A 27,250-nucleotide genomic window follows, 5' to 3' on the forward strand; every position below is an offset into this window, starting at 1 on the left:
ACCCCGATCTGACACAATCTTACCAAATGGTTTCCTAGAACTGACAAGTCTATTAGCAATCATTCACCAGTGAAGCTTTCAGAAGCACCTCCAACAAAAATCTTAATGACCTTGCCTCTACATGCTGGTGAAAGAAACTTAAACATTTTGTGCTTATCTTTCTAAAAGGATCATGCAAAGGAAATACCTCACATATTTAAAACTGTGCTAAAATCTTGAAAAAAAATTAAATATTCAGTTTATTTGCTTCTATAATAAGCTCCATTCATTATGCACTGTAGAAAACATCTATCAAAGTAATAAAATCATGAGATATAATCAAGAAAATAAATTGTGTGGGACAAATGCCAAGAGAGCACCATTGCACAGTTCTGTACAGATTATTCTATGGTAACACCAAATGTCTTTTAAATCTGCACACATTGATTCCTGGGATGGCACATTTGTCCTGTGAGGAGAGATTAAACAGACTGCATCTTGATCAGTGCTCAACGCTGTTTTCCAGGTTATACAAAAGTAAAATACTGAGGATGCTGGAAGTTTGAAATAAAAGCAAAATGCTGTGAAGTTCCATCTAGTCATGCAGCATCTGTGGAGAGAAAAATAACTAAGGTTTCAAATCAAGGCTGGGCCAAACAACACTGAGGGCTTAAGGGAAGAGAATTCACGAGTCAGGCTTAGGTAGTTGAAGATCTTTGTGAGCCAAGAGAGGTAGATGAAATTAAAATACAGACCAGTATAACCTGATGGAATAGTTAAACAGGCTTGAGGGACTCTTGTTCTTTTGTACCCACCCAAGGGCAATGTAGCATTTGTGGGTTTATAGTTTTGAAGAAGGATACAAAATTGAGGGGCAGATGTGACCGATGGAGGTTCCTATCCCCGAGGATAAGAATTTTAAATCTGAGGAGATAGACAGACTGGAAGCCAATAGGGCTCCATAACAATAGATGATGGTCAATCAGGACTTGATGTGGAATGGAAGACTTTTGGTTATGAAGGAGCTAAAGTTTGGAAGAGATGGAGCACTGAAGGCCAATTAGGATTACACTGGTGGATTTAAAAATGCAGGAAAAAGGGTATGAATAATAATGAAGTACAGAGCATCATTTGACTGATGGTTTTTGTCCCAAAGGATAACATTGAAACTGCTACAACATACATTGTAGTTTTTGGTCGAAATCCTCTTAGTGTGCACATTATAGTAGTGACATCATTATATTTCAGTAGCTTTGAATGTACTTGACTGACAACTGTCCTGAGTGCTCACCACAAGCACAATTACTTTTCCCCAATCCATGATCCAAACTTGTTACAAGTCAACAAAGCTGTTACTTTGTGGTATCCCTCTTATGCAAAGAAATGTCCAAGAATTTCACAGAGAAATGGTGAATTCTAATCAGGAAGTGAAAAAGAAAATTTTATTTTAGAAGCCATTCTTAGAATGCAATTATCACTGGTAAAGCTGCTTTCATCTTAATTCCACCAGGCCACCTCAAAGAGAAACTAAGAGTTAAATATTCTTAACCGGCGTTGAAGTGGAGCCACATACAGGCGACACTGTGTAGGAACAGGTGGTTTTCTTTCTAAAAACTGTTGATGAGCTGGTTGGATTTTTAAAAATCCAACTAAAAGTTTATGTTTTTAAACTGAAACCAAATTTTGAAAATGGAAAGACTGGACTTAGATCCATGTTCTCAGGACTGCTAGCCCAAGCCTCTTAGATCATCAATCAGTTGACATTAACTACTACACTCCTAATTTGCAATCAGAAAGGATTCTCCAGAAAGGATTCTCCAGAAAGCAGGAAGAAAAGGCCTTGGGATTATCCTGCTCCCTCCACCTTGTCCTGACTCTGCTGCTCAGCACTCGAGCTCGAGACGTGCCGAACTCTCTGCCCATCTCTTTCAATTTACATTTGTTCAATTTGGTCCCTCTACCATCCTCTGTCCCAGTGACGTCTTGGAAAAAGAAGAGACTCTGTCTCACTAAGTTCCGTGGAACAGTGTCTTTGTTTCAATGGAGTTGAGGAAACTTGCTGTGGATCAGGCTCATTAGAGTCATAGGGTCATACAGCACAGAAACAGACCCTTCCACCTGACTCAATCATGCTGGCCGAGATGCCTATCTCTACACTTATCCCATTTTCCTGCATTTGGCCCATATCCCTATCCAAGTACCTGTTCAAATGCTTTTAAAGTGCTGGTATCGTACCTGCCTTGACCACCACCTCTGCCAGCTTGTTTCAAATACCCACCACCCTGTGTGAGAAACTTGCCCCTCAGATCTCCTTGAAATATTTCCCCTCTCACCTTAAACCTACGTCCTCTAGTTTTAGACTCCCCTATCCTTGAAAAAATGCTGACTATCTAGTCTATCCATGCCCCTCATTATTTTATAAACCTCTATAAGGTCACCTCTCATCCTCCTGCGCTCCAGTGAGAACAATCCCACCCCACCCAATCTCTCCTTGTAACTAAAGCCCTCAATTCCAGGCAACATCCTGGTTAATCTCTTCAGAACTCTTTCGAGTGCTACCACATCCTTTCTATAGTATGGTGACCAGAACAGCACACAATATTCCAAGTGTAGCCTAATCAATACCCTTGCCTATGAAGGTTAGCAAGTTAAACACCTTCTTCACTACCCCATCCATCTCATTTTCGGGGAGCTATGAACTTGCACCCCAAAGTCCCTCAGTACATCAATGCTTCCAAGGTCCTTGTCATTTACTGTGCATGCCTTGCCAGTATTAGATGACCCAAAATGCGTTTCCTCGCAGTTGTCTGGATTAAATTCCACCTGCCACTGCTTCACCCAAGCTGATCTAGATCCCTCTGTATCCTTTCACAACCTTCTTCACTATCTTCTACTCTACCAATTTTTGTGTCATCAGCAAACTTACTTATCAGACCACAGACATTTTTATCCGAGTCATTTATTTACATGACAAACAACAATGGTCCCTGAACCGATCCCTGCAGTACACCACCAGTTACAGATGTCCGGTGAGAAAAACAACCCTCCACCACAACCCTCTGTCTTATATTGGTATTGGTATTGGTATTGGTATTGGTTTATTAATGTCACTTATAGCGAGGTACAGTGAAAAGCTTGTCTTACAAACCGATCGTACAGGTCAATTCATTACATAGTGCAGTTACATTGAGTTAGTACAGAGTGCACTGATATAGTACAGGTAAAAAACAATAACAGTACAGAGTAAAGTGTTACAGCTACAGAGAAAGTGCAGTGCAATAAGGTGCAAGGTCACAACATGGTAGATCGTGAGGTCACCAAGCCAATTATGGATCCAGTTTGCCAAAACACCTTGGATCCCATGTGCCCTAACTTTCTGGACCAGCTTACCATGTGAGACCTCGTCAAAAGCCTTGCTCAAGTCCATGTATGCCACATCTACCACCTTGACTTTATCAATTTTCTTTGTAACCTCCTCAAAACCCTCAATCAGATTTGTGAGGCAGGATTTCCCAGGCACAAAACCACGCTGACTCCCCCAAAGCAGTCACTGCCTTTCCAAATAATCATAAATCCCATCCCTAAGAATTTTTTCCAAGAGTTTCTCCAACTACTGACACAAGGCTCACTGGCCTGTAGTTTCCCATCTTATCCCCACTGCCCTGCTTGAATATGGGAACCACATTAGCTAACCTCCAGTCATCCAGTAACTCGCCCGTGGCTATAGATGATGCAAAAATCTCCTAGAGACCCAGCAATCTCCTCCCTTGGTTTCCATAACACCCTGTGATAACTTCATCAGTCCCTGGGGATTTGTCCACCTTAACATGCGTCAATATCTCGAACACTTTCTGATCCACACACATTCCAGATTACCAGTGTACACCTTCCCCATCCTCCTCCCCAGTGAACACTGTTGCCAAGTATTCATTCAGGACACTACACCTAACCCCTGGTTCCTCCCAAAGACTTCCCTCACGGTCCCTGAGGGGGCCTACTTTTTCCTTAGCTACCCTCTTTCTTCTAATGTATTTATAAAAGCTTTTGGGAATGCCCTTTATTTCTGTTGGCCAGGGCCATTTCATATCTCATTTTTGGCCTCGTACCCGCTTTCTTAAGATCTCTCCTCTGTCCTCTATAAATCTCAAAGGACTCACTTGATAACAATTTCCAACACCTGACATATGCTTCCTTCTTTTTCCTGATCAAACCCTCAATTTCCTTTGTTAACCAAGGTTCCCTAATCTTACCATCCTTGCTTCTTACTCGTACAGGGACATGCTGGCTCTGAACTTTTACTATTTTGCTTTTAAACACCTCCCACTTATCAGATGTTGTTTTTCCCTCTGGCACCTGCTCCTAATCTACTTTCACAAGGTCATGTCTTATACTACCGAAGTCAGCCCTCCCCCAATTTAAGCCCTTAACTCCAGATCCAATCTTACCCTTTCCCATGACTACCTTAAAGCTCACCGAATTGTGATCACTGTCCACAAAGGGTTCCACCATAGATGCTTCCACCACTTGTCCATCCTCATTCCCTAAAATAACATCAAGTATAACTCCCTCCCTGGTAGGGCACTCTACATAGTGCTTTAAAAACCCTTCCTGGATGCATTTAACAAATTCCACCCCATCTAGGCCCCTTACACTAGTGCAATCAGTCAATATTGAGAAAGATAAATCACCCATTATGGCAACCTTATTGCATTTGCATCCTACTGCTATTTGTCTATGTACTTGTTCTTCCAAATCCCACTGACTGTTTGGAAGCCTATATGTTATAATTCCATCGCAGTGATTGCCCCTTTCTTACTTCCAAGTTCTAGCCACATACTTTCATTTGCCGACCCCTCCAGGATATCCGCCCCGAGTACTGCTGTAGTGGTCTCCCTGATCAGCAATGCAACACTTCCTCCCCTTTTGGAATCCCCGTCCCACCTGAATATATGTCAGGTGTATTCAAACGTACATCAGACTGCTGTTTATTGATTATAGCTCAGTGTTCAATACCAACTTTACCATAGAACCATAGAACAATACAGCACAATACAGGCCCTTCGGCCCACCATGTTGTGCCGACCTTCAAACCACTCCTAAGGCTATCTAACCCCTTCCTCCCATATATCCCTCTATCTTAAATTCCTCCATATGCTTATCTAACAATCTCTTGAACTTGACCAACGTATCAGCCTCCACCACCACTCCAGGCAGCGCATTCCATGCACCAACTACTCTCTGGGTGAAAAACCTCCCTCTGACATTTCCCTGGAGCTTCTCCCCCCATTACCTTAAAGCCATGCCCTCTTGTATTAAGCTTTGGTGCCCTGGGAAAGAGGCACTGGCTGTCTACTCTATCTATTCCTCTTAATATTTTGTATACCTCTATCATATCTCCCCTCATCCTCCTTCTCTCCAATGAGTAAAGCCCTAGCTCCTTTAGTCTCGCCTCATAATCCATACTCTCTAATCCAGGCAGCATCCTGGTAAATCTCCTCTGCACCCTCTCCAACGTCTCCACATCCCTCCTATAATGAGGCGACCAGAACTGGACACAGTACTCCAACTGTAGTCGAACCAGAGTTTTGTAAAGCTGCATCATTACTTCGCGGCTCTTAAACTCGATCCCACGACTTATGAAAGCTAACATCCCATAAGCTTTCTTAACTACCCTATCAACCTGTGTGGCAACTTTCAGTGATCTGTCAACACGAACCCCCAGATCCCTCTGCTTCTCTACACTGCCCAGAATCCTGTCATTTACCTTGTATTCTGCCTTGGAGTTTGTTCTTCCAAAGTGTACCACTTCACACTTCTCCGGATTGAACTCCGTCTGCCACTTGTCAGCCCAGCTCTGCATCCTATCAATATCCCTCCGTAAGCTTCGACAGCCCTCCACACTATCTACAACACCACTGATCTTTGTGTCATCTGCAAACTTGCTAACCCACCCTTCCACCCCCTCATCTAAGTCATTAATAAATATCACAAAAAGTAGAGGTCCCAGAACCAATCCTTGTGGGTAACCACTAGTCACAGCCCTCCAATCCGAATGCACTCCCTCCACCACAACGCTCTGCTTTCTACAGGTAAGCCAATTCTGAATCCACATGGCCAAGCCTCCCTGGATCCCCTGGCCTCTGACCTTCTGAAGAAGCCTACCATGTGGAACCTTGTCAAACACTTTACTAAAACCCATGTAGACCACATCTACTGCACTACCCTCATCAATCTTCCTGGTCACCTCCTCAAAGAACCCTATCAGGCTAGTGAGGCAAGATCTTCCCTTCACAAAGCCATGCTGGCTGTCCCTAATCAGTCCATGATTCTCTAAATGCTCAGATCCTATCTCTTAGAATCCTTTCTAGCAGCTTACCCACCACAGACATAAGGCTCACTGGTCTGTAATTCCCTGGACTATCCCTACTACCTTTTTTGAATAAGGGGACAACATTCGCCACCCTCCAATCCACTGGTACCATCCCCGTGGACAATGAGGACTCAAAGATCCTAGCCAACGGATCAGCAATCTCCTCCCTAGCCTCACGAAGCAGCCTGGGGAATATTCCGTCAGCCCCTGGGGACTTACCTGTCCTAATATTTTCTAACAGCTCCAACACATCCTCTCTCTTGATATCTACATGCTCTAAAACATTACCCTTACCAACACTGTCCTCAGTGTCATCAAGACCCCTCTCCTTGGTGAATACTGAAGAAAAGTATTCATTGAGAACCTCACCCACTTCCACAGCTTCCAGGCACAGCTCCCCACCTTTGTCTTTAATCGGACCTACCTTTACCCTAGCCATCCTTCTGCTCTTCACTTACGAGTAAAAAGCCTTGGAATTCTCCTTAACCCTACTTGCCAAAGCCTTTTCATGTTCCCTTCTCGCTCTCCTCAGCCCCTTCTTAAGTTCCCTCCTTGCTACTCTATATTCCTCACAAGCCCTGTCTGATCCTTGCTGCTTACACCTTATGTATGCTGCCTTCTTCTTCCTAACTAGTTGTTCCACAGTTCTCATCACCCATGGTTCCTTCACCCTGCCATTCCTTCTCTGCCTCACCAGGACAAATTTATCCCTAACATCCTGCAAGAGATCCCTGAACATCGACCACATCTCCGTAGTACATTTCCCTTCAAAAATGTCATCCCAATTCACACTCTCAAGTTCTCGCCTTATAGCCTCATAATTCGCCTTTCCCCAATTAAATATCTTCCCGTCCTCTTTGCTCCTATCCCCGTCCATGACAATTCTAATGGTTATGGAGCAGTGGTCACTGTCCCCCAAATGCTGACCCACCGATAGATTTGTCACCTGACCTGGTTCATTACCTAAAACTAGATCTAATATGGCATTTCCTCTAGTCAGCCTGTCAACATACTGTGACAGGAATCCGTCCTGGACACACTTAACAAACTCTGCCCCATCTAAACCCTTGGGACTAAGCAGGTGCCAATCAATATTTGGGAAGTTAAAGTCTCCCACTATAATAACCCTGTTATCTTTGCATCTTTCCAAAATCTGCCTCCCAATCTGCTCCTCAGTATCCCTACTGCTACCAGGGGGCCTATAGAATACTCCCAGTAGAGTAACTGCTCCTTTCTTGTTCCTAACTTCCACTCATATTGACTCTAGAGAGGATCCTTCTACATTATCCACCCTTTCTGCAGCTGTAATAGTGTCCCTGACCAGTATCGCCACCCCTCCTCCTCTCCCCTTCCCTATCCCTTTTAAAACACTGAAAACCAGGAATATTCAATATCCATTTCTGCCCTGATGTCAGCCATGTCTCTGTGATAGCCGCAATATCATAGTCCCATGTACTTATCCAAGCTCTGTTCATCTCCCTTATTCCTGATGCTTCTTGCATTTAAGTAAATGCACTTTAGCCCATCCGCCTTACTACTTTTATAGCCTGTACTCTGCTTCTCCTTCCTCAAAGCCTCTCTACCTGTTAGGTCTGACTTTTCCCCATCCCCTTCTTCCTCTGACCTACTCCTCTGGTTCCCATCCCCCTCGCAAACTAGTTTAAGCCCTCCCGAACCATCCCAGCAAACCTGGCTGCAAGGATATTGTCCCCCCTCAGGTTTATCTCACTATTAATCACCAAGCTTCTAAACCTGGGCTTCTGTACCTCCCTCTGGAAATGGATTCTCAACTTCCTCATCGGGAGACCACAGTCAGTGCGGATCGGCAGTAACATCCCCTCCTCACTGACAATCAACACAGGCGCACCTCAAGGATGCATGCTTAGCCCACTGCTCTACTCTCTCTACATTCATGATCGTGTAGCTAGACACAGCTCAAACACCATCTATAAATTCACAGATGACACCACTGTTGTCGGTAAAATCTCAGATGGTGATGAGGAGGCGTACAGGAGTGAGATAGATCAGCTGGTTGAGTGGTATCGCAACAGCAATCTTGAACTCAACATCAGCAAGGAATTGATTGTGGACTTTAGGAAGGGGAAGTCGGGAGAACACACACCAGTCTTCATTGAGGGGTCAACGGTGGAAAGGGTGAGCAGCTTCAAGTTCCTGGGGGTCAACATCTTGGAGGATCTATCCTGGGCTCAACACATTGATGCAATGACAAAGAAGGCATGCAAGCGTCTCTATTTCGTTAGGAGTTTGAGGAGATCTGATATGTCACCAAAGACTCTTGTAACTTCTGACAAATGTACGGTGGAGAGCATTTTGACAGGTTACATCACAGCCTAGTACAGAGGCTCCAATGCACGGGATTGCAAGGGGCTGCAGGGGGTTGTAGACTCAGCCAGCTCCATCACAGTCACAACCCTCCCCACCATCGAGGACATCTTCAAGAGGCGGCGCCTCAAGGCGGTGGCATCCATCACTAAAGACACTCACCATCTCGCTACTACCATGGGGGAGGAGATTCAGGAGCTTGAAGACCCACACTCAACAATTTAGGAACCGCTTCTTCCACTCTGCCATCAGATTTCTGAACGGTCCATGAACACTACCTCATTATTCCTTTTTTTTGCACTATTTATTTATTTTGTAATTTATTGTAATTTTATGTCTTACACTACTGCTCCCGCAAAACAACAAATTTCATCTCATATAAGACAGTGATAATAAACCTGATTCTGAAAATACTGTATCCAGGAACATTGGGCTGCCGGTCCTGCCCTTCCCTCAGCCATGTTTCTGTGATTGCCACAGTATCATAATCTACACTCTCAGCTCATCCGTCTTACCTCTTGTGCTCCCTCCACCCATCTCTGCCTTCTCTGCCCTCTGAATATGCCTGCTCCAATTACTACATACCCTTCTCTCTCTCCTGCTGCTACACTGTAATTTGGATCTCACACCCCTGTGTCACTGGTTTAAACCATCCCAAGCAGCACTGGAAAACCTCCCTGCCAGGATATTAGTCTCCCTCCAGTTCAGGTGCCACCTAACCTTCTTATACAAGTCACCCCTGCCCCAGAAAAGATTCCAATTACCCAAATATCTGAAAGCTCTGCCCCTGCACCAGTCTTTAGCCATGCATTTAGATTAGTCCCTCATGGCTCCGGGACTAATCCCAAGATTAAAAGCCTAAAAGGTCCTACTTTTCAACTTTCTACTTAACTCCCTAAATTCTCTTTGCAGGATCTCATCTCTTTCCTCACCCATGTCACACTAACATGGAGCATGACCTCTGGCTCCACACCCTCCCCTTTCAGAATGTTCTGCACCAGCTCAGTGACATCCTTGACCCAGAGAGACAACACATTGTACTGTTCTCACACCCGCAGCCACAGATATGTCTGCCTGACTCCCTGACAATACAGTCCCTGTCATGACTGTTCATCCAATATTTGCCCTGCTGTAAAACAGACCCAGTCATCACTCAGCCTCACTTGTCTAAGCCTCTGCAATTAGATGTCAAGCACTTGGAACTCAAAAAAAAATAGCCACCCTCAAAATGGCCACACCAAATTGAGAACGCAGGACAAGCTGTAGATCTTGAGATCTGGTGACCCTTGAGATAGAACAACCATCACCAGGCGGCAACTCAACCAAATGATCCATCTTGGTTCAAATGTTCTTAATTTCTTTTAAACCCATTTTATCAACAAGTTAAAAAACTGACTTTCCAACTCAATGGTTATCAAATTCTCTCAATTGATATCCATATCCTAAAGTATGACTCCAAAATACTTGTTCAATAAAAAAAATATGAATTTTAAACAAATTTGGAAATGTCCCTTGATAAAGCCAACAATAAGAAAAACTGTTTCCTAACTGCGCCTTGGAACCATCAAAAAATACCAGGTCCAGATCATTCTCAGCATTCAATGTTTGGATAAGACTGACCTTCCAGGAACTATAAGCAATATGAAGATTGAACACTGTTGCAGTTAGAATCCTAATATTTATAGGTGCACAGTGAGAAAGGCCAGTAGAGCAGGGGAATCATAGCATTGCTGGGAAAAGGACATCCTGCTTAACTTATGTAACACATCAAACCATTGCAATTATTCCATGAAACTTAACATCTCTTCACCCTCTCTGTTATAAATTGAAAATTGCCAAGAGTAACTTAGCATTATTGACAAATGAACATATGCTTTTTATCATCATGGAAGTTTCTCTGATGCCAAAAATGGCAGGACCTCATGCATGGCCAACAAGAACGGGAATGGAGAACCTGACAGCTGTCAAGACTATTTGAGGGGCAGGGTCAATCATTTACAGTTGGAAAACCTTTATATTGCACAGGTATCACCAGTCAGCCTCCCTTCAAGAGATTCCACCTGGGAATATGTTAGGAGCAATAGCATACTCCCAACAGCTCAGGCAGCTTGCCAGTCATGGGAAGAATGTCGAATGTCAATTGCCAAATGTCTTATCCAACTGAACAATACTCCCTTAAATCACATATTGCAATGTAAGCCCAGATTTTGAACTCAAGTCCTTTGAGAGAGGCTTGTCAAATGTTTTAGCAACAACACTAAATTGATTTTGATGTGAAGCACAGGGAACAGGTTACATACAAGAACAGGCACGTGATACCCACGTTATGGGGTGGGGGGGACGGCATTATTACATTCCTTGAAAACAGTCCGTATTGCAATTTTCCATAATATGAAGCTGCATCATCTGTGCATACGTCAAGAAAAGCAAGTTGAAAAAAAATTGCATTTATTTGTATAAATTCCCTAAGAGCAAATTTTATTCCGTGTCTCAAATTTTTGGGTAGTGATCTGAGAAATTCTGTTATCCAAACAGCCATAGAGCAGTTTGAGATTGCCTTCTAAAATTCAAAGATTTTTCTTTCCTTTGTGATCTGATTAATTCTATGAATGGCAACAAAGTGTTATTTAATAATCCTGTACTCCAAATTTGATCCATGCATTACACACTCTCCAGCAAGCAGAATATTCTAAGTGTCTTGATTTCGTAAAGGAATAGAGAAATGCTATTCTTAAATTAGTGAAATAATTCAAATTCAGAATCCTAACCAAGAGAGTGACACACGCAGACTTTTACTGTACTTTAGTAATGAACAAAAACCACAATATCTCTAAAGTAAACCAAATCTGTGTGGGGTTGACATACCTGGTTGCAGATGTTTATGTCAACTCCAGCTTTGATATAATCAAGGGCCTTTTCCAAGTTGCCAGCTCGAGCAGCACGTAGGTAGCTTGCATTGGTGTCAGTCTATTTAAAAAAAGGGAAAAGAAGTGTTTAATTAGACAAAAGTGTTTGCAAACCAACTGGACACAATTTGCACTGGATCAACAATGAAATATCAAAAGAGAAAGGACAATTTACTCAGGTAAGATTTCCATTGACCCTGCATTTTCCCAGGGTTCTCCCTGCTACGCTCTCAATAGAACTTCCATAATATACAAGGCGGCCAAGCCAATATAGGAAAAGGCAACTGCTGCATGATGGTGCAGTAATTTCATGCACGGATTGCAGTCGACATTTGTGATCACATTACTTCTGCACTGCAGATGGAGAATATGAACATTCTGAAAGACCTCAAGTCATGTAGTACTTCCACAGGATAGAACATTTTGGATGACTTGAATATAGCCTTCCAAGCAAACTGGAAGGTATGCTAGATGAACAACTTAGAAATGTGAGATAAAAGCATACACATGAATGAATTGCTAAGTGAATGGATGGAAAACAGTAAATAGTTACATGACTGATGTGAAAATAGAGCAAGACAAAAGGAAGCATGATAGAAATGAACAAAATACAATTACATAAATTCAGAGAATGCATGAATATTGAAGTAGATTCATTAACTTGAGAAAAGCCAATGAGTGACGCTGACTCAAGTACCCAGAGAGTAGTGAAGGTTATTCCAGTATTTTCATTTAAAGTAAAAGCTGCTGTATGCGTCTCCCCTAAGCAGGCATCAAACAAGTTGATCCATGAGCTGTAAGTTAGTTATATGGTAGTCAAAAGAAAAAACTGCTGGAGGAACTCAGCTGGTCAGGCAGCATCCAGCCCTGATCTGGAAGGTGGTATCAGCAATTGAGATATAACAGAGTGCATGTGAGAGGACAGAACAAAATCAAAATAACCCCAACCCAGAAATGGAAATAATGAAGAGAAAGATCAGGTTGGATTTGAAAGTAAAAAAGAAGAAATGAGTAATAATGACAAAATTTTCCATAATGTTCACGGTACAGTCATCAATGTATCAAAAAAGTGGCAAAAGACGGGATCTGCGTATAACAAAGTACGTGCCAAATATCACATGGAAAAGGAGGCATTGGGAAGGTGCACGCAAGCTCATATAACAACGCATCTTATTTGAAGGAAACACACGTGAACTGTGACACTGTTCCATCTAAGCACAAGTTCAGCCACAAGGAGGGAGACTGGTTTAGTTTCAGTTCAAGAAAGAAGGCAAGGGTCCTCAGAAGAATGAAAGCACGGGAGGACTGGACGTCTACTGTTGAAGTGAGATGGAAACTGTTCAATTGATGGATGATTTCCAAGGAAATGCATGTGTGAGTGGGAAGACAACAGTTTCCTAGGGCAAAAACAAGCTGAGATTCTGGGTCTACCAGGCCAAATTTCTGCTGTCTGCACGTTGAAAGACACAAAGTCCCACTCCCCCAATTCCTGCTGTGCTAGTTAAATTCCCAGTCTCCCAAGAGTTCAGTTTTAAATTTGTCATGCTCTGCCGCTCCCCAAGACTGTAATCTACTTCACCTCTACATTCAGAGATACCTGCACTCCTCCAGTTGTGCACCAGCTAATAAGGCCTTATACTCTCTCTTGTATCTCCTTATACTCTGGAATTCCCCATTTAGACCTCTCTGTTTCTCTCCCCAGCCTGAGGACACTGGAAAAAATACCAGCCTGAAACCAAATTTTATTTGGGAAAGCTTCTGTGAAACACCTTAAGATATTTAATAAAGTCAAAATGTGATATGTAACTTTTGTAACCTGCTTCTTTATAGTATTGATAGTTCAGGGAAAACTATTGGCTTGGACATCTAGGAGATCTCCTCTGCTGGTCCTCAAAATTCTACTGTGGGATGCTTAAGATCATTTGAGGGGATAACACCTTTTAATTTCAACATCTCCACCAATACAATTGACCTTCACTGACATGTTGCTCTTGATCTTCCATTGAAAACACTGAAGTGGGATTTGAACACACAACCTTGACTTGGAAGCAAAGGTGTTTACACCGAGCTTCAATAGGTTTAATGAAACAATAAGAAACAGTGTCTACTGTGCAGGAGGAAATCAAGCTTCCTTTTAGCAATGGACTAAGAGAATAAAGTTTCAGATCTGAGACAGGCACACAAGTTATATCATGGCTTTTTTGTATTTGTGCTGATACTAAATCTAAAATGTAGAATAGCTGAAGCCAGTGTCAAACAATTTATTTTGAAAAGTGCAAAATGTAACAGGGCCAAAACAATTGACAATTGTATAAACTTTATGTAATATTTTGATACAGATTGTAATCTAGAACAGAGAATTTATTGACAACACTGCTTCAGATAATGAGTCCCTAAGATGGAGCAAGGTATCTTGCAGCAAGCTGCCTAACATACAAATGACAAAGTCAATTCACTTTGGAAATAAAGTCAATAGTGTAGAGGAAATAGAAACTTCAGCAACTTAAAGAATGTGAAGTCAAACTTAGTCACCGAGAAAAGTGTGCTCATCAAGCCTGATTGACGGGGTAATTAACAAATCATCTCCACTCTAAATGGCCCACTAGTTGTCAACTTATATTTTAAAAAACATCACCGAAATCAAAACACTCAATGCAAGAATTCATCAACTGCCTTTTATAGTAAATAAAGACAAGGTCACCCCTCCTAAACTTGACCAATTAATGTGATTGCAGCTCTTCATTTGGCATCAACCTAAAATAACTGACCAACAAGTAACTAAAGGTTGTTATATCCAATTGTACTTGCTACATTACATATAATACTTCTTGTCAGAATGCTTGGTAATGTTAGCAAAAGTGCAGCCTTAACAGTAAGCAGTTATATATATCTGCCACAAAACTACTTATATCACACAGAAACAGTACATCACACCTGTGTGTGTCACATTAAGGATGTTTCTTCAAAGTGCCTTATTTTGCACAGTTTGCGTTATGTAGGATCACAGAAACAGGAGCAGGCCATTCAATTCTTCAAGCCTATTACACCTTCAATTAAGATTTCTTTCTTTATTAGTCACATGTACATCAAAACACACAGTGAAATGCCTCTTTTGTGTAGAGTTTTCTGGGGGCAGCCCGCAAGTACCAACATAGCATGCCCACAACTTCCTAACTCGTATGTCTTTGGAATGTGGGAGGAAACCGGAGCACCTGGAGGAAACCCACGCAGTCACGGGGAGAACGTACTGATGTGTACATTAACTTGGTATATACACCTGGATTTCTTATCCCTTGTTGCTTTTATTGATCAATATCTTTCAGTCCTCCCTGCAAAAATTATCAAACGACCTCACCCTAAGAGCTTTTCACGGTAGTGTTCCAGAATCCCACTACCCTTCGCATAAAGAATTGCTTTCTGCCGTATCTGCTCAGTTGCCTGCAGGCTGTTCCCAGGTTACAACTGCCCTACGTACAAACGAGCTCCCATTCAATAGTCCGACGTACATACAAACATTCATTCCTACATACAAACAAATGTTCATCTCTTCTTCTGATCTACCCAGCTTCTCTCACACACACCCTTCATTCCAGCCTACACCACCCCCTATCCTTTCCTCTTCCCCACCTACCCATCACCCACACACTCCTCACACTGGGTCCCCTATCTCCTCCACTCCCCCTTGTTCCCGTCCGCCTACTTTTCCTGCCTTATTTGCTTCCACTCTTCACCTTCTTATTGGATTCCATTATCTGCAGCCCTTTTGTTGTCTCCACCTCCCAGCCTCCGTTGCTATCTCCACCCTTCCTTCCCCCACCTGACTCCATCTGCCAATCAACATTGCTTCACCTGGGTTCACCTATCGCTTGCCAGCACTTGCCTCCCTACTCCCCCTCATCTCTTTATACTGGCCATCTCCCCTCTGCTGTTGCAGTCCAGTTGAAGGGTTTCGGGTGAAACATCGACTGTCCATTTCCCTCCACAGATGCTGTCTGATCCTTTAAGTTCCTCCAGCAGCACGTTTTGAAATTTTGCTGCAGATTCCAGCATCCACAGTCTCTTGTGTCTCCAGCAAACTATTTAGTTGCTTAATTTTCTTTGTTCTTGGATCAGTTCTTATGCAGTTCCTAGCTTCTCACCATTAGCGCATACATACCCAGATTGCACAGTAATAATTCAATGAAGCGAGCACAGGTAACTCTTGTCAGCTCATATCAACTAAGGTAAATTAATGTGCTAATTATTTTTAAGTTAGCTGCATTCCACATATGGAAACCAGAGTGGAGTTCACATTTTAGTTCCTTAAAACATGGATGATGAAAAACATCATTACATTTTCCTTTTTCTTCCATGTTATTATAGTGCACTTATGGAATTAACTGAATGTATCGATGATTATTGTACTCCAGGTTACATTGGTTATGAACAAGATTGTTATTTTAAGGCTTTCATCCTTTTAAAGATAGTAACATATGATTAATTCTGGGTTGCAACAAAGTTTGAATAAATTTCCACAGATAGTCTGTAAATTGTCCGTCAATGAGCTTAAATATGTCTTGTACATAAGTTTGTACGTTCTGCAATAGACTGTTACTGGTCAAGAACCCACTGAGCACACATACTTTACAGTTGCTTATGTCAGGACCATTCTCGAGCCCTCTTCCTGCACCGCATGGAGAATTGCTCATGAGAATTAGATACCCCTGTTGTCTGAGGACATAGCAATAAATCAACAATAGTAATAAGTTATGACAACTATTTCATGTTGCGACAAATAACTATACAATATGAAACATTTTATAATAGCTGCTGCTGAACTTAAGCAGGGACCATGCTGCAGGGAAAGGCCACTGTATTACTAATGTTTAAATGGATCATACAATTGTATTTTTTAAAGTATTAAACTGAGATAAACACAACAGTCTGCCTTTCAAGGAAGCTGTTTATAAGTTGCTCCTGTCCCACATATAATCTCCATCCGTGACAGAATTGGATGCAAAATTAAAATGTGTGCCAAGAGTCACTCACAGATACTGCCAACAAAAGATAGTCTACATACCCAACAATGTTGGGCATTGGAAATGTGAGTCTACAGCAATATTGTCATAAATATTACTTTAAAATGGGCAACTTTTTGATGGAAGCCCTAAAATAAAGTTTGCAGTTTGGACTTTTTCTCATACATCTGCATTTTGAAGCATTAAAGGTGAATAGCATTCCCTTTTGAAGTGTGTTGATTCTTTGGGGTTACTTTTATAATCTAACATTCCCATCATCCTGCTCTGTTCAGCAGGAGGGTGATTTCCCCATAGTGCCTACTCTAGCAATCAGTTACAACTGTGAGTTACAGTGGTGTAAGTGATGCTTTCTGGTTTGAATCTTGAGGTAGATTGTGTTAACTTTCCTGCATGGCAGGCTGACGTGGTTGGCTTCGGGAGTACTTGACGCTGATAAACTTGTTAGCTGAAACAGGAAAGTGATCTATTTCACCAGTGCCCAGTTTATTTGCTTTGATGAATGCAAAAATTCATTATCTTTAATGGATTTAAATCAACAGCTCCCTTTTGATTTTCAATGTTTAGAACTGTAATTAAAAAGGTGAGCTCATGGATATGAATCAACATGGTTTTTGCTTGGTGTCAGCTTTTCTTACAACCAAAAGAAATGTTATTTAGTTATACTATTAATTGATTAATCTAAGAACTGAAAGCCAATTATTTTATAAACCTAACACCAGCATATCTATGCTAAGCCATGTTTTCTTTATTCACATATGTGTGCATCACCCACAAGGTCCATATTTATTGTCCATCTCCAATCACCCCCATGAAAATGGTGAACAGCCATTTCCTTGAATCATAACATTTGCATGGTGAAGATAATTCCAAAGCATTGCTGGTCGGGAATTTCAGTGCTTAGACAAAATGGTCTTGGAAGGGAGCTTGCTAGTGGCGGTGTTTCATGTACCTGCTGGCTTCGTCCTTCTAAGTGGTAGGAAATGATATTGAACAAGTCAGTGAGTTGGTACAATGGACCTTGGAGATAGTACATAATACAGGAAAACATTGAAAGGACAGGGTGATGGACAGGGTATCAAACAAGCAGGCTGCTATCTTCTGGATGATGTTGAGTTTCGAGTATTGTTTGTACTGTTGGAAGTGAAATTGATGGGACCCAGGCACTGCCCTGGGGAACACTTGCTGCCCTGTCTTGGGCTTAAGAAGATGGGTTGCCAATAACCACAACCACCTTTCTCCATGCAAAATGTGACTCAAATCAGTGGAGAGTTTTTCCCCTGATTCGTATTTACTCTAATTTCACAGTTGTTAAGACAGTACCTTTATGTCACAAGCCTTCACTCTCACCACCCCTCTGCAACTCGCCTCTTTGTCCATGATTGGACCAAGGCTGTAGTGAGAGCTGGAGAGAAGTGTTCCTGGTGAAACCCAGACTGAGTATCAAATAAATGTTTCTCGATTGCACTGTTGACGATGGCTTCCATCAGTTTGCTGACAATTGAGAGCACACTAATGCAGGAATAATTAGCTGGATTGGATTTGTCTTGTTCTTTGTGAACGGGACATCCAATTTCCTACATTGTTAGATTAATGTCAGCATTACAACTGTATTGGAACAGCTTTCCAAGAGGCACACATAGCTCTGGAGCACACCTTTGACAACAAACTAAGATTTTGTTGGCTTCTGTAACCTTTTGATATCTCCAGTACACTCTGGCGTTTCTTAATATGACATGGTGAGAGTTGAATAGGGTCGCAACCATTCTCAATGATCACGAGGACATCAACAAGAAGCTAACATAACAGGGATTTCTTGTTGAAGACTGTTGCAAATGTGTTAACTTTGCCTTCAGCACTCTCAGGCTGGACTCTTGTGATCTTTTACAATGGGGATGTGTTAGAACCTTTTGTTTAGTTTTTAACTGTCTACCACCATTTATAACTCAATGTGGCAGAATGGTAGAGCCCTTTGATCCGAACCCTTTGATTATTTTTGCATACACTGTCTCCTGTTTTGTGGAGGTGCACAAGTCAGGTCAGCCACAAGAGTGGATGAACCCAGGCGTGTGGTGGGTGAGGCGGCAGCATGAGTGAATAGTATGCATGGGAAAGGGTAGTGCTTGGTGAACACGGAGTGTTAGCAAATGAGGAGCATAAAAGATTGGTGGAAATAGATGAGCAAAAGGTAAGAGTGGTAGAGGAGTTCAGTAAGCATATGGATGAGTCAGGATTGCAGTGCAAGATACTTCTGTGTTGTTCTGGAGGGAAGATAACATTTGCACTGGAACAATTTCAAATTAATCAGAAATGACACTTAAAGACATCCCTGTGGGAAGATGTGAAAGTGCCACTGAAAAAAAAGGGGGAACTTTTTGTGAGTAACAAGTTAGAAAGCCTGTACCATTCAATTAGTGAATTGTCAGCTGGCAACATAGATTTTCTAGGCAGTTTAGCTACTTCAAAGTGGGGATTCCTTTCCTGGCAATGTCATCCGGGGGATGTTCCCAAGTTGCTCCATGACAAAAAGGAGGAGCTATTGAAAGAGCCACTCAAAATCAAGACAGTTTAGTCCAATTTGAATCACTGACAAGTCTCAGACATGGTGCGAGAAACATCATTTTGGCCACTCACCCTGATTTTAGCATGGAACACCTTACATGCACTCACACAATTTAATGACATGCACACCACATGGCTATGTTTACTGAGCAATCATATATCACCAATAAGTAACCAACAAAACAAAGCACTCACAAAGATGAAAAACAAAATCGGCACTGAACACTTCATCAACAAGTACAAGGTTACAGCTGATAGCACATACATTGGACAACAGACCAATGACCATGCCTAACACTGATATTTTAAAATTTGCTAATCAGAAATATGATCAGTCACATCTAGATTCCTACTTAGCTTTGCAGCCCGTAGCAAATACATAGGGCCACATTGTCTCAGAAGAAGTCTGCAGGTTGTAAAATAGCTTTTGTGCCAGTAAGCTGAGAGCGCAACAGCCTCAGAAGAATCTTTAGTGTTGAAAATATGTTCCCAAAAACACTTCTTCCACAATCATTGTGCAGGAATTGCTATCACTGGAAAGAGCTGACTGAACACCTGGTGATGAGGACCTTAACTGATGGTCTTGGTGCTAACAGGAAAACTAATGCCTTCAGAAACAAAAAATGATCAAGAACTTTTTATGAATTTTCTCTCCAATTAATCGGTCAAAAGCTTTAATTTTTAAGGCAAAACACTATGAAATTAAAAAAATTTGTTTTCACGATCTGTTGAACAAAATACAGAAAGCATCATGGATATTTATTTAGATATCACACAGGAGACCATTCAGCCCATCAAGTCAATGCCAGTTCTCAAAAGAGCAATCCTGTTAGTCCTATTCACCCTCTCCTCATTTCCCTGTATAACCACCACTTATTCTCTCTCACATGCCTATCAATTCCTTTTTTTATTCTTTTGCTACCTGTCAACATTAAGAGGTAATTGTCAGTGGCCAGTTAACCTACCGTCATGTCTTTGGAATGTGAGAGGAAACCAGAAGACCCAGAGAAATCCCATATGGTCACTGAGAGAAGGTGCAGCTCCCTACAATCAGGGGATCAAAACTAGATCCCTGAAGCTGTGAGGCAGCATTGCTAAATGTTGAGCTCCAGATGGCAACTTAGCTTACAGGAGACAGTTGGTTGCTGTCACCTTGGCTTTTAATAAGCCATTCAAACTCACTGAATATTCTTATATTCTCCAGTTTCCTGGTATAGTAACAGCACTGGGCACTCTTTCTTCAACGTCCTTTTCCACAGCCTCAGGTCATTATTCTCCACACTGACTGACACGTGTAGAAATGGGGACTTGAAATCTAACTTTTAGACAACACTTCCAGAGATATGAGATCAACAATGCTGTCAACAGGATGTGGAAAGCAGCCAGTGGTAAACTACAATGAATGGCATCCTGAAATAAATGTCAAATAGTCAGACATAAGAAAACAAACAACTGGTGAAAGATTTTGGCCAGTTCCAAACAAATAACCCAACTGCAGGATGTGTAAAAATTTGTTTTGAAACAAATGTGTCATGATTAACTTCAAAATAATAATGTATTTGCTCTTTGCTGCAGCATCCTCCCTTAGGGACCCCCGATAGGTCAAAAGGAGTTTCAGGAGAGACTGTAGAAGATCCAAGAATCCCCCACAGTTATTGTATGCAAGGACTACATAGGGTTCCAAAGCTGTAGTGTTTGACACACAAAGGGAAATTAACACAAATCTTTAAGTTTATACTGATTCCTGGAACAAGAGCTGAAAGATTTACACATCAGGAATTTCTAAAATAAATCTTCGGATCAGTCAAAAAAAATTCAAAATGAAAGACTGAAGATGTCCCCAAACTCTTAACAGTTAATGTGCCATGATGTGCAGTCGTTGGCACGATATAGCAAACACGGCAGCCAACGTGCACATCTGAAGGTCTTACAAACAGCATTATTAACCAGATCATCTGTTTTACTGATTCACAGGCAGCAAAGGAAAATCCTCCAAACTTCTTCAAATTGTTCATTCCACCTGACTGGGCAAACAGGATCTTAACTGAACATCATTCAAAGATAACATCTTCAACAGTGCAGCACTCCCTTGTGTCTGCTCTGAAGTGTTGCTTTAGATTATATAATTGACAGGGCAGAGTTTGTTTAGTGTGTCCAGGATGGATTCCTGTCACAGTATGTTGACAGACCAACTAGAGGGAATGCCATATTAGATCTAGTATTAGGTAATGAACCTGGTCAGGTGACAGAACTCTCGGTGGGTGAGCATTTGGGGGACAGTGACCACTGCTCCATAACCTTTAGCATTGTCATGGACAGGGATAGGAGCAAAGAGGACGGGAAGATATTTAATTGGGGAAAGGCAAATTATGAGGCTATAAGGTTAGGACTTCAGAGTGTAAACTGGGATGATATTTTTGAAGGGAAGTGTACTATGGAGATGTGGTTGTTGTTCAGGGATCTCTTGCAGGATTTTAAGGATAAATTTGTCCTGGTGAGGCAGAGAAAGAATGGCAGGGTGAAGGAACCATGGGTGACAAGAGAGGTGGAACAACAAGTTAGGAAGAAGAAGGCAGCATACATAAGGTGTAGGCAGCAAGGATCAGATAGGGCTCACAAGGAATATAGAGTAGCAAGGAAGGAACTTAAGAAGGGGCTGAGGAGAGCCAGAAGGGGACATGAAAAGGCTTTGATGAGCAGGGTTAAGGAGAATCCCAAGGCTTTTTTCTCGTATGTGAAGAGCAGAAGCATGAAGAGAGTAAAGGTAGGTCCGATTAAAGACAAAGGTGGGAAGATGTGCCTGGAAGCTGTGGAAGTGGGTGAGGTTCTCAATGAATACTTCTCTTCAGTATTCACCAAGGAGAGGGGTCTTGATGACGTTGAGGACAGTGCTGGTAAGGTTAATGTTCTAGAGCATGTAGATATCAAGAGAGAGGATAAGTTGGAGCTGTAGAAAATATTAGGACAGATAAGTCCCCTGGGCTTGACGGAATATTCCCCAGGCTGCTTCGTGAGGCAAGGGAGAAGATTGCTGAACCGTTGGCTAGGATCTTTGAGTCCTCGTTGTCCACGGGAATGGTACCAGAGGATGAAGGGAGGCAAACGTTGTCCTCTTATTCAAAAAAGGTAGTAGGGATAGTCCAGGGAATTACAGACCAGTGAGCCTTACGTCTGTGGTGGGAAAGCCGTTGGAAAGGATTCTAAGAGATGGGATCTATGATCACTTAGAGAACCATGGACTGATTAGGGACAACCAGCATGGATTTGTGAAGGGAAGATCTTGCCTCACAAGCCTGATAGGGTTCTTTGAGGAGGTGACCAGGAAGATTGATGAGGGTAGTGCAGTAGATGTGGTCTACATGGATTTTAGTAAAGCGTTTGACAAGGTTCCACATGGTAGGCTTCTTCAGAAGGTCAGAGGCCAAGGGATCCAGGAAGGCTTGGCCATGTGGATTCAGAATTGGCTTGCCTGTAGAAAGCAGAGGGTTGTGGTGGAGGGAGTGCATTCGGATTGGAGGGCTGTGACTAGTGGTGTCCCACAAGGATCGGTTCTGGGACCTCTACTTTCAGTGATATTTATTAATGACTTAGATGAGGGGGTGAAGGGCAGGTTAGCAAGTTTGCAGATGACAAAGGTCAGTGGTGTTGTGAATAGTGTGGAGGGCTTTCAAAGCTTGCAGAGGGATATTGATAGGATGCAGAGCTGGGCTAAGAAGTGGCAGATGGACTTCAATCTGGAGAAGTGTGAGGTGGTACAATTTGGAAGGACAAACTCTGAGGTGGAGTATAAGGTTAATGGCAGGATTCTGGGGAGGGTGGAGGAGCAGAGGGATCTGGGGGTTCATATCCACAGATCACTGAAAGTTGCCTCACAGGTGGATAGTGTAGTTAAGAAAGCTTATGGGATGTTGGCTTTCATAAATCGTGGGATCAAGTTAAAGAGCCACGAGGCAATGATGCAGCTCTACAAAATTCTGGTTAGACCACAGTTGGAGTACTGTGTCTAGCTCTGGTCGCCTCATTATAGGAAGGATGTGGAAGCGTTGGAAAGGGTGCAGAGGAGATTCATCAAGACTCTGCCTAGATTGGAAAGTATGGATTATGAGGAGAGACTAAGGGAGCTAGTGCTGTACTCATGGGAGAGAAGGAGGATGAGGGGAGACATGATAGAGGTGTACAAAATATTAAGAGGAATAGATAAAGTGGACAGCCAGCGCATCTTTCCCAGGGCACCAATGCTCTACACAAGAGGGCATGGCTTTAAGGTAATGAGGGGGAAGTTCAAGGGAGATATCAGAGGGAGATTTTTCACCCAGAGAGTGGTTGGTGCAATGGAATGCGCTGCCTGGGGTGGTGGTGGTGCTGATATGTTGGTCAAGTTAAAGAGATTGTTAGATAAGCATATGGAGGAATTTAAAATCAGGGGATATGTGGGAGGAAGGGGTTAATTAGTCTTAGGCGTGGTTTAAAGGTCGGCACAACATGGTGGGCCGAAGGGTCTGTATTGTGCTGTACTGTTCTATGGTTCTATGGTTTCAGGAGTGGGATTTGAACTCACAACCTTTCAATTCTCAAATGAGAATGCTGCTATTAAAGCAAAGCAAATCTCCAGCAAGTCATTAGTTGGACTTTACGAAGCAATATCCGATCAACCCTAAATATAGAATTGCCACTGAAACCTCATCTACTTACTTAATAAATATAAACAGCCTTAAGCTGGTTAAAATCCAACTGCAAGAGAGTGTTATAAATTACTGGATAATACCTCATTAAATTGGAAATCAAGGACAGGATGCAATGCTTTTTAATGTCATGAAGCATATCCATTTATTATTTCATTTATATTATAAAGAGCTCTATACAGAGAACACAATTTCAGCACGAGGTGATATTAAAACTCCAATCAGAATTCATGATATTTAGGAAAGGATGAAGCAGTTAATAATACATAATCTTATTGTTGTCTTGAAACACTTTGCATAATTTCAAAGTATGCAGTACAAGTCCTGCTAGCCACAGGTGTGCCTGCAACAACAGTTTTAGACCTGTCCTTATTAAAATGGCTTTGAAGTAAATGTACTCCAATTGTATATTTAATCAATAGACAAAAACAGTAACAAAAATTGACAAAGACAGTAAGATACTCAACAACCAAAAAATATTTGGACACTACTTCTTGTCTTATTATTTTACCAACAAACACACAAAAAGATGAAAGCACTGAGATCACAGCCTCAACATTGATGTTTATTACTGATTTTTTATTTACCAATCTGCCAAGTGCAAAGTGGCCACTGTGTTTCCAACATTAGAAAAGTACTGGCATTTCAAAATATACTTGATTGGCTTAACGCATTTTGCGACATTCTGAAGACGTGAAAGGTGCTGTATAAATACAGGCCGTCCTTTCTTATAAATTAAACATGTAGTTTTATAATTAATCCCACTTATTACAGATTCGGGTGTCTTTCAGTGTCTGGTGCTGCACTGTGCATCTTACATCTTTCGTGCTCAGAAGGCTTTACATAGCAAGCTTCTTACAGCGGAGTATGTGTGACTAGGTAGATGAGCTTTCACTCAGAGTCATTCTGCACATCTTAGCTATGCCACCATTAGTAATTTACCCATAAATTCATCATGAATAGAAAAGTAATACGGTAAACTCCAATATAATTGAACAGAAACCAAAACTGAGTAGCAACCCTTGCAGCCTTTTTAATCTTTAAGCACTTACTTGCGCTAGCAAGTCTCCTTCCTCCTGCACTGCCATCTCCTCCAGATGAAACCTGCTGATCCAATTATGAATGCTTAGATTTTAAAAACTCACTGTGGCATTACATCAGGTCTAAAAATACCAGCCAGAGTTGTGGAGTTAAAAACATTATTAGCTTTGTTGAAAAACACTTTGTGGGCAGCGGAGAACAGCTCATCGTTTCTGCAACAGAAGCCTTACCTACACGGCCCTCACAACACTCATGAATCACTTCCCAAAATTCCTATTAATCTTACCATATTTATAGGGTCCCATCACACAGGCTCCATGTAAACGTGATACAGATGTACCAGAATAGCAGCAGCAGCTGCTTCATGGCTACTTTTGTGCACTTGCTTATCAGCTCCTGTTTTCTGAACTGCATAGCACTACTGGCTGTCCTAGTTAAGGCCTTCATTTAAAATAAATCACCCATGGTTATGAAATGGTGCCCTAAGTCACCTCTCTGCATTTGCATATTCCTCCTATATTCCTTCCTGTACAATTATCAACATCACACTGTGGAATATTAAACAAGGAGCAGAAACAACAGCATGTATTTACTTAGCACCTTTAATGTAATAAAATGTCAAGGCATTTCACAGCCATGCAATGAGACAGAATTTGACACTGAGCTATGTAATGAAATATTAGAGCAGGTGGTCAGAAAAACAGATTTTACAAAGGAGAAAAGAGAGGCAAAGAGGTAGAGAGTTTTTAAAAAGGAAATTTCAGAGCACAAAGCCTCAATAGCTGAAGGTATGATCTCTAATGATGAGACAACAGAGATGCACAAGAGCCCAGAATTGAAATAACACAGGATTTTCAGAGGATTGCGGAAATTACCATATAAGCAAGTGATCCATGACCTTAAGTATCACGATCATGATCTCGCACTAATAATGTCAGGTGCCGAGCTCACCACAGGGTTTTCTGTATAAACAGCCTGACGGTGGAGATCCTGACCGGAAAATTGCTTGTAAGCTCCCACAATGCATCATGAGTAATAACATACACAGGCAATGAATTTCCATTCAGCCAACAAGTGCATAACTTTTAGAAATTAATTTCTGCTTTGCATGCCAGAGAATGGTCCTCGAATGTCTGCCAATACCCATGGCATTGCCACAGCAACATGTGCCCCCCCCCCCCCCCCCCCAGGGAGCTGGTGGCTTCATGGCAGCTATGGAGTCAATTCAGGTAGGTTTAATATTCTCAGGATGTGCACATCACAGGTAAAGCCAGTATTTACCACCTGCTGTAACTTCTCTCAAGAAAGTGATGGGCTTTCTTCTTGAACTGCTGTAGATATCGTGAAGGTACAGCCTCAACGCTGTTTCTGCAGCTGTTTCAGAAGATGGATCAGCAAAGAATAAACAGTGATACAAGTCCAAGTCAGGGTGCTGTGTGATCCGAAGAGCAAGTTGGTGATGGTGATGGTGATGTTTTAATGCACTGCTCCCCTTGCCCTTCTGGATCATGAACATCATGAATATGCAATCACCTGTAAAATGAAATGACTCAGACCTCAAAAGTAAATGTACCCGTATACATAATTGGGAAAAGTGGAGCAGGTTAGTTATGAGAAAAGATTGACAAGGTTGTTTTCTTTTGAACAGAGTTGGCGTGGGCAGATTTTGTTCAGCTTACAAAATTATGGATGAGTAAAAAGAATGGAGAGGATATTAATTAAGGGACATTAATTTAAGGTAATTGTGGAAGCATTAGAGGGGGTGTAAGGCAAAGTTTTCACCCAGAAACACCTAACTCCTTTTATGGGTGGTACGTTGGAATATTCTAAGACTCAATGAGACCATCAAAGAAATAAAGCATAATTGAATATCAGAAACAAATAATTCTACTTTCATGTCATTTTAAGTAACCTGTTCCCTTCAAGAAAAAATCAAATATTGTCATTCTTAGTTCGGGAGTAGCAGTCTCATTTCTGATTCAATCCTGAGATTTGGGCTTAAAAACATCGGCTCACAGTACTGTTCTGAGAGTGCTCTGCACAGTTGGAAGCTTCATCTTTCAGATGAGACAAACACAAGGCACCATCTGCTCTCTTGTCAACATAAACAAATCCCATAGCAGCATTCAAGAAGGGACAGAACAGTTATTGCCTGGCCAGTATTTATTCCTCAGAGTCACCAGAAAAAGATTATCTGGACATTATACTGCTCTTTGTGGAATCTTAGTGTACATGTGCACAGATCTCAAGTAGCAGGAGGACCAGTAGATTAGACTGGTTTAGGATGTATATAGGATGTTTTACAGTTGTATGCAAAGAATATAAGAGCAGGGAGATCATTATGAAAAACAC

General features: G+C 41.8%; 1 protein-coding gene across 1 annotated transcript in view; it reads right to left on the bottom strand.

The window, feature by feature from the left end:
* The window catches only part of ank3b (ankyrin 3b), a 422,959-nt gene that overhangs the window by 191,452 nt on the left and 204,257 nt on the right, over nucleotides 1-27,250 (bottom strand). The window contains exon 2 of the mRNA XM_052027524.1: nucleotides 11,558-11,659. Coding sequence (XP_051883484.1) covers nucleotides 11,558-11,659 — 102 coding nt within the window. The remainder of the gene's footprint in view (nucleotides 1-11,557; nucleotides 11,660-27,250) is intronic.

Source organism: Pristis pectinata, chromosome 12 (genome assembly GCF_009764475.1).
Source record: "Pristis pectinata isolate sPriPec2 chromosome 12, sPriPec2.1.pri, whole genome shotgun sequence".
Taxonomy (NCBI): domain Eukaryota; kingdom Metazoa; phylum Chordata; class Chondrichthyes; order Rhinopristiformes; family Pristidae; genus Pristis; species Pristis pectinata.